The sequence below is a fragment of the Xiphophorus hellerii genome, chromosome 24, assembly GCF_003331165.1.
Source record: "Xiphophorus hellerii strain 12219 chromosome 24, Xiphophorus_hellerii-4.1, whole genome shotgun sequence".
NCBI classification, from domain to species: Eukaryota; Metazoa; Chordata; class Actinopteri; order Cyprinodontiformes; family Poeciliidae; genus Xiphophorus; species Xiphophorus hellerii.
Genome location: NC_045695.1, coordinates 7,563,281 through 7,571,546, shown reverse-complemented (window position 1 = coordinate 7,571,546; position 8,266 = coordinate 7,563,281). Strand labels below are relative to the sequence as shown.

Below are 8,266 nucleotides of genomic sequence, written 5' to 3'. Positions count from 1 at the left end.
TAAAATGTCATGTTATCATGACAAGAAGCTGGTACTTAAAAACAAGGATGTACAATTGTGAGAGTGTACCTCCCCTTTGCACAAGTGTGTCTAAAGTGTGGCCTGGGGGCCATTTCCAGCCCCAGGACACTTTTTGTAGCCCCTGATTTTCAGTTGGAGGATGACACAAAATTGTCCGCTCTTATGATGGTCGTTTACACAAAGGGAGGCTTTTTTGTTTAGAGCCAAATTATAACAAAAACTAAAAAACAACACCAAAATAACAGTGTTTTCTTAATGCATTTAGCAAAATTCTGTTTAAGTTTTGGATTTACAATATTTACACATCCCTACTAAAATGTAACAATGTTTACTTAATATGACATGCTCAGTTTATTAGTGAGCTGGAGAAAAAAAGTAAATAAAATTCTGTAATTTTAGCTTAACCATTTTTTTTTTTTGGCACATGTCACAAAAAGTGTGGAAGTCAAAAACTCCAGCATTGCTTATTTCAAGGTCTTTATTTATTCAGACAAAGAGCATTTTAAAACTAGATATAAAAAAGCAAAAATCATTGCAAGTATTTAACAGCAAATCGACTCAAGAATTTTAGAGTTGTGTTTAAGTTAGCAAATATGAGCTTTAAAAAAAAAACAAGTTAAGGAAACCATCACATTTTCAGTTTCAATCTCCATATTTATACAAGACAAAATAAAAACTGTAAACCTCAACCTCATGATTTTAACTGCCCATTGACCTACTTTACTAAATCTGAAACAGTCCCTAAACAGAACACATAAACTAAGCTCCAAGATCAAATTCATTCCAAATAAAGATTGTTTCAGATCATTGAGAAAAGGAAACCTAAGAAAGGAAACAAACAGATCTTCCTTTGTCCTCCTGCAGATTAATTTGGTCAACATTTAGTTTTATCAAGCACATCCAGGCAGCAGGATTCTTATTCTATCTTTGGTAACTGTATGAATACAGTAATAACTACAAGTATTAAGTTTTGTCAAATATTGCTTTAAATCAATTTCAAAACATATACATTAACAGAGAAACAAGGAAGCTTAGAACATTGTAACAGCGCACAACATTAGTAAAGATTCTAGTGTAACGTCCTTAAAAGTAAACGCTCAAATCTCTTTAAAAATCAAGTTTGACTTGATAACACAGGCAAGATTAGGTGCTACAGAGCAAAGTCCAAAATCAGTCGTTTTGAACTTAAAATATCTTGAACAGTAGCAATCAACCAAATGACCTGCACTAATCAGATGATATCATTTAAAACTTCAAATGTGGCTTAACCCTTTCGGTTTCTCACATGCATTGTGCAGTTAAATAAAGTGGAATGCAAGAACTGGTTAAGAAAATTGCGGTAGAGAACACTTGCAGCATGTAAATATTCATATTTATGAACATTCAGAATGACTTCACAGGAATTGGCCAAAAGTGCTGATTAAAAATCCGTAGATAACTACTGTCAGTTCAATATGGCGTGCTGAACCTGCAGCACACGTGTGTTTAAAATGCGAGAAGGCAAGAGCATCGCTCAGTTTTTGAAGGCTCCGCAGCGGCTGGCTCGGCTGACAAACTCTTTGAGCATGGCTCCGTCTACTTCCCAGAAAGTTGTGGTCTGAGTCACCTGAGTCATGTGGTTGACACAAAACTTGAAGCAAAATTCTTCAAGATCCTGGAAAAAAAACAAAAAACAATCATGATTAGATCCAAGAGTGGTACGGAACATTAAAGTTAAATGAATCAGAGAAAATTAGAAGTAATGTCTAGGACATTAACAACGCATGTTAGCAAAGATTGCAGTTCACCAAGTGTACACTAGTGGTCACAATCTCACAGAAAGAGACAATTCCTCATTGATGCATCTGTTTAAGTGCAAACTAATTAGAGAAATGCAAGTTTTCATAATGCTTCAGTTTTGTCACCACCAACTTAAACATATTTTATTGGGATGTTACACAACAGATTAGCACATACTTGGGCAGTGGTTTAACATATTTTTTCAGCCCCTCTGAGTCAATACTTTCCAGGAAAACCTTTTAGTACCATTACATTTGGAAATCTTGTGTCTCCACCAGCTTTGCATGTGTAGAAACGAATATTTTTGACAATTTTGCGTGAGAAAATGTAAAAATCTTAAAAGGCATGAAAATGTTTTGTAAGGCACTGCATCTGCGAAGGTGGGAAAAGTCAAATATCTAAAGGAGAAAGTTTGGACTGCATGTTTTAGAAGAAGCGGTACATTCATTTTCCTCTAGTCAGGTCAATATATCCTTTAGATGATCAACTTTAGTCATGTGTTAAACATTAGATTTGATCAGATATGGTATTAAGAGTACAAAGTATTTACAATGGAGAGCAATTCTCCAAATAGCATTACCTCTGCATCATATCGAATGGCTGCAGACAGCAGGGTGAAGGCATTTTCTACAGTAATTCCCCTCTTGATTATCTGCTGACACAGACGTTTCAGGTGGTTTTCACAGTAAGACGTAGCCAGATCCAATAAGCCTGAACCAAAGACACAAACTTTAGAAAATGCATCATGTTTGGAAAACGTGCGTTCCGTCTTACCGATGGCGTCCTCGGGTGGCAGATCGACAGTGTCTGTGTAGAGGAACTGCAGGAAGGATCTGTAGACGGGATATGAGAACTGGACGATCTCGATCACGTCCTGCTGATCTTCTGTCCACTGGGAGCGAAACATTAAGCGGAAATGCTCACACCTAACAGCACACAAAACACCTTCATTTAGGCAGAGGAGAAGCTAGAGTACTGGTGAAAGGATACAATTAGCGGTCATAAAGGAAAAAAGTCAAATGTTTGTGATTAGTTATTTTTATCTGGTGCTTGTGTGCCCTTCTTCTAATGGCGCTCTGACCAATTGGACAGCAGAGAAGCTCAAATATTCAAATTTAGTTTCATTCCCAGACAGAAATAAACAAACCTGATCTTCAGGACAGCTTTGTGAACATAAATGTATTTTCCATCAACGCTGAACTTGAGGTCAGCAGTGTCTGGACAGTCAAACTCTTCCCTGAGAGCCTCGGAAATGGTCATGAAGTCATCGTGTTCTGAAATAGTGATGCAGTTCAATGGTGTTCATTTCATTGGATATTTAGTGAATACAGTACACTAAATATTTATTTTCGCACCTGATAGAGATGAGTAAGAAGCCTTAAAATAGATGCATCTTTGATGGCAAAGGCAAATTGTCATACTGACAATTTATTCATTAGATTTCTTCCACCCTTAATTTCCAGTTAACAGAAGGAGTGCGAATAATTGTGGATTTGTAAATAAAGAAAACATGGAATTTTCTAAAATTCAGTATGAGAATATGTTACTACTACAAAAGACTGATTTAGTAAATTTTTTTTTAACGCTTCTTTACCAGGGGTGTCAAAAGTTGTGGAGGGCGCTGTGAATGAGTTGTCCACATCGTTTTCTTTTTCTCACCCATAGACACGAGGCGCCACGTCACAGGGGGCGTAGCGAAGCAGGCGAACACATCATCCATGCTGCTGAGGTGGGTGAGGCGAGGACGCGAGATCAACTGGCCTCGACACTGACCCCACATGTACACCTGAAAAGCAGGTATTTGAATTAGAATTTTAATACGCAACTATTTGGAGGTACAGGCAATGAAGAGTTAATGATGCACGCTGTAAAGTAAGATATTTGCAGTGCTGTGGCCACGTCTAAAGTGATCATCCCTCATTTATTTAGATTTTTTTGTTGACTAATTAAGTTTGGTTTGAACCTGAACTGAACTTTAGTTTTTTAAAGCAGGCATTTCCACTTGCTCTCGATGTTAGGTTGATCTGTTTAGCTGCGAACTTGATTTGGGAAAGTAGTTGACTTTGCTTGGACTAGCTCTAAGTTTGACTGGATTCATTTATAGCTCAATTCTGATGGGCTCCAAATTTGACTGACTGGCTTGATCTAGTTAGCAGTTAGCTTGATTGGGAAAATTTCTTGGCTTGACTTGCTATAAACTTGAATGATTACATGCAAGATTTATCTTGTTTTAGTTGTTAAACTTTCATAAGTACTAGACTGAATTAATTATCTAGATCTTACTAACTTTCAATTTCATTCTGATTATCTTGACATTGAAAAGCTGGACCATTTTATCCTTTTAGACATTTTCCCTGTCAAAACCTCTGAGGTAGATGTTTGTTGTTTTAAATAAATCATTAAAAAAAGACCATTTTAACATGTAGTGTGAAAAAAACAACAAAATTTTTTTTCCCCCAAACGATTCTGTCTATATATAAATATTGCAAAGATAAAATCGGATATGTACCTTGCCGCTTGAAGTCTTGGCTGCTGAAGTGTGTGTCGAGTGGCATGCTGCAATCTCTACAACCCTACAGGATTACAGATTTATTTATACACCGCACAGTAACACATGATGGGCATCTGCCCTGAAGCCATTGTGTATGAAAAGGAAAATGATAATTTTGCCAAGCGACTACTGCTTCTAGCTTCCTGTGGAAGTTGAAGTAGAGAGGGTTGAAACAAAGACAGGAAACAGGGAGGCTAAATCCCAAAAGGAAAAAAGAACCTTTTGTTTCAAATGCGTTCTCTTCCACTTTACCTTTCTTTGTCAGCCATGATTTGCACAGGACTGAGATGGTTGTTCTTATTGCCAGTTCCTAGTTGACCATAAGTATTTGCTCCCCAGGCATACAGTAGTCCTTCATCTGTTAGGGCCAAGCAGTGTCCGTATCCTGAAACAATCTGGACAGTAGGAAAAGAGCTGTTGGAGTTGAATTTGACATTCAACCAACGCAGTTTAATTGTAAACCATGATTACTTCAAAACTATACAGCAAGTTAGAAAGTTCTTACTTGTTGAATGCACAACCCTTGAAGCGTAGTAAGGCGACAAGGAGAAAGCTGATTGCCATTGTTCCCAGTTCCTAGCTGCCCGTTTCCATTGTAGCCCCAACCGTAAATCTAAAAGTACAAAAACACTGCATCAAGTTCAGGCTCTTAGAAGAATTAGAAAAAATAAACACAGCATCATCACCTCGCCGTTGTCAACCAGAGCCATGGAGGATGCTTGTCCACATGTGATGCTCACTGCAGTCTTGCCCTGCAGGCTGCTGCAGACTTTCCTTGGGTACGGCTGGTTGGCTGTAGAGCCTGAACCCACCTGGCCACAGTTGTTATAACCCCATGCAAACACCTGCGGGGAGGATGGTAATGTTTAAATTTAAACAGAATATGGAAGATTTGTGTGTACATTTAGTAACATTCATTTAAAATTATTCATTTAATAATTTGTATAAGTTATTTTAGATTCCTTTGCAGTCATGATTGCTTACATTTACCTCATTCAATGAACTGATTGAATTAATCAAGTAGTAGTCTGGTATTTATGCACTTTGTTAACCATGTTGCTATATGCAAGAAAACAAATAAAATACATGTTATACATTACCAATAACAGGCAAGGCGATAATAAAAAGAACGCTTACCTCTCCGTCGTGAGTGAGAGCCAGAGAATGATGCGAGCCGCATGCCACCTCCATCACTTTCTTGTTCTGTAGGTTCGTCGTGATCGCCACGGCTGAAAATCCCGGGTTGGTTGTGCCGTTCCCTAGCTGACTGTAACCATTATGACCCCAGGCAAACAGCTGACCATCTGAGAGATAGCAACAGACATACATCCTTTACTTGTCTTGTTAGAAGTTACAAACAAAAACAGCATGAAAACCAGAGCTTTGGGCTCTGAAAGCTTCCTGAGTGATCAAATCCCAAGCATGTTTGCCTTCAAGTCGCAACTAACCCAATTCTTCACAATCTTATATTGAAGCTAACGCCCTTCTGCTTAATGTGGTGAGGCTGTGAGGGAGTGTAGTATCTGTGCACATTAATGAAAAGTTAGGGGGGTGGGAAAAGTAGTTAAGAATTTTACACAAGCAACAGAGATAACTGCAGTATTTACAGAACAGTAAAGGATAATTTGAGGGAGATTTCTGAACTCTCATTCCTTATACGAGGTCAACACCAAAAGCATTCATCCTAGGCTAAGGAGAAGATGTCAGCTGCCAACTGCTCTGGATCTAAAATTCTTATTAGTCCTAGAAAATATTTAAATTTTTCTAGAAACTGAAATGAGCTTCATTTGCTTACACCCAAAATAAATAAGCCTGCATAATCTGAAAATGATTGAAATTGGCATTTGATGATATTCAATATATTATTTTAAAATGTTACTAGAAGGACTGGATATTTATGCAAATGCATCTGAAGTAGTGCCGTTTGCTTGGGATCAAGTCACTAAAATCGTGCAAATGTGACTGGAAAAGCCCTAAACTTCTAGTTTTGACAGGAAAACAAAAATCTCAACTGAAAATTAATCTTCACGGTGTTTTGTATATGGCTAAACAACTGAGATATTTCACATGTTTACGTTATTCCCCAGAATAACACAGATTCTAAAAGTCACATGACATAAGATTTAAACTTAAATTAGCAGACTTTAGCACTTAACAACCACTGAAGGAGCAAAACACAGACCTTCCGTTTACATACTAAATGATGAGTGTAATAACCTGCCTTCTGACGCCAACAGCACATGAGGTCCACTGCCGTAACTGAGGCTGACGATCTTCTTTCCCTCCAGGAAGTCCAGTTTCTTTGGCACAATAGTGCTCACACTGTCACCTGTCCCAAGGCAGCCACTGCAGTTTAGACCAAATACATACACCTAAAAATAAAAAAAATAAAAAATTATGCAAAAACATTAAAAAAAATTTGTGCATTTCACATAATAGCCTCATTTATATGCAACACTGCAACTTCAAGTAGCTCCAAAAGATGAGCTTGTGCAAAGATTGTGGAAACAATATGGAAAGACTTTCCTTCAGGATTGTCCCTGCTGAAGAGCAAGTATACCTGCAGCTGCCACCACCATCTTCAGGGATATGTGCAGCGTTCATTTTCTTCCCCATGCAGCATTTTGCATGCAAGCACAAAGCCTCATTTGGTCTCATGTAAACAGAGCGCCTTCTGCCACATGCTGGCTTTGTTTGCAAACGACAAAACAGGACTTCTTTTTAACAATGGCCAGTCTTTTATAAAACACAGACGCCTGGTCTATGTCATAAAAATCACAATAGAATACATTGAAGCTTGTGGTAAGGTGTGGAGAAAGTTCAAGACATGTGAATGCCTTCAAATGACACTGTATGCCCTCGTGTGTGTGTGTGTGACTTAAAACGGTTTGTGCTCACGTCATTTTCTTGAGTGACGTAGATGGCTTCGTTCGCTGATGTCCCAAAGACACAGGCCTGGCGGACTGTGGCTCGCACCTCGCTGCTCAGCAGAGAGAACAGTGGCCATTTACTGACATCTACCATGACTGCTGCTAATTTTAGCTCCCCCACGCAATGATGATGAGGAAAAGTCAGTAATAAAAGAGTTCAGGAAAATGGTGGGAGTGGGGAGTTATTAGGGGAAGGGTGGAAGTTAAAAGGTGGAGAAGCATTCCTGCAAGACAGAAAAGAAGAGATGGTTAAAACAAAGAAAAATACTTTTACACATTCCTTGTCTTTATTATAGTCTCAAAAACCAGAGCATCATGTATCAAAAGTTGCTTTGAAGAAACAAAGTTTGTCCTTTAGATCAGCATTCCTGGTTTTGACTGTAATTTTATAGTTATGGATAGCATGCATTACAATGCTTAATCCTTAATCCTTCTGCTAAGTTACTGGATTAGAGTTACTGCATACCAGCTCCTCTTCCTTCATTAACTATTGAACTAAGCAAAGCTAGTGTCATACTTTGTCAACTGGACTCTTGAAAGCCATGAGAAACATGCTGGAACTCTTGAATTGCTGAATTTTTAAGTTGTTTGGCAGCGAGACAAAAACTTATCAGCTATATACAACTGCGTCATTTCTCTCAAGTACTCTCCTTTTAACCAAAAAGCTAAATACCTTTATATATTTTAGTCAGGCGTGTAGAGGTAAATTACGCATGATTAGCTTAGTAAGTTAAGCATTTCCATCGAGCTCTTCTTACCTAAAGCATCTCCTTACAACGACAAAACCTTTAGACAGGAAATAATAGAGCAACGCTGTTTCTGTCCTACTCACATAAACATAAAAAAAACATTTCTATACTATTTACAAAACCCCTAAAAAATTCACAAAGCAAAATCGCTTACCGGGTGATGTAGATACACAGTTGCCTGGGATCAACTACCGTCTTCTTTGTCTTCTTCTTCTGGATTGTTTTTTTATTGGCGG

The 8,266-nt window shown here is 38.1% G+C and overlaps 1 protein-coding gene across 2 annotated transcripts; it reads right to left on the bottom strand.

Moving 5' to 3' along the window:
* Nucleotides 1-1,369: 1,369 nt before the first annotated feature.
* On the bottom strand, nucleotides 1,370-8,266 carry LOC116716220 (RCC1 and BTB domain-containing protein 1-like). Of its 2 annotated transcripts, XM_032557121.1 has the most exons (13): nucleotides 8,185-8,266; nucleotides 7,250-7,505; nucleotides 6,573-6,723; nucleotides 5,489-5,655; nucleotides 5,038-5,196; nucleotides 4,857-4,964; nucleotides 4,604-4,746; nucleotides 4,310-4,373; nucleotides 3,460-3,586; nucleotides 2,948-3,074; nucleotides 2,575-2,726; nucleotides 2,381-2,511; nucleotides 1,370-1,675 (listed from the first exon to the last, which is right to left on the bottom strand). In XM_032557121.1, exons 2-13 carry the CDS (start codon nucleotides 7,373-7,375, stop codon nucleotides 1,535-1,537), a joined length of 1,596 nt encoding a protein of 531 aa, XP_032413012.1. In that variant the 5' UTR covers nucleotides 7,376-7,505; nucleotides 8,185-8,266; the 3' UTR covers nucleotides 1,370-1,534. The 2 variants fall into 2 exon arrangements, 1 of the variants encoding a protein (XP_032413012.1); XR_004338413.1 differs by lacking the exons at nucleotides 1,370-1,675; nucleotides 2,381-2,511 and having other exon boundaries at nucleotides 2,594-2,726; nucleotides 3,395-3,586.

Bases quoted from the DNA above. Each gene is read 5' to 3' on its own strand.
- LOC116716220 (XM_032557121.1), bottom strand. From the start codon at position 7,375: ATGGTAGATGTCAGTAAATGGCCACTGTTCTCTCTGCTGAGCAGCGAG. The intron at 5,656-6,572 runs GCAGGTTATTAC...GCTATCTCTCAG, and splicing joins TGTGCTGTTGGCGTCAGAAG to ATGGTCAGCTGTTTGCCTGG. The intron at 4,374-4,603 runs GTAAAGTGGAAG...GTAATCCTGTAG, and splicing joins ATCATGGCTGACAAAGAAAG to GGTTGTAGAGATTGCAGCAT.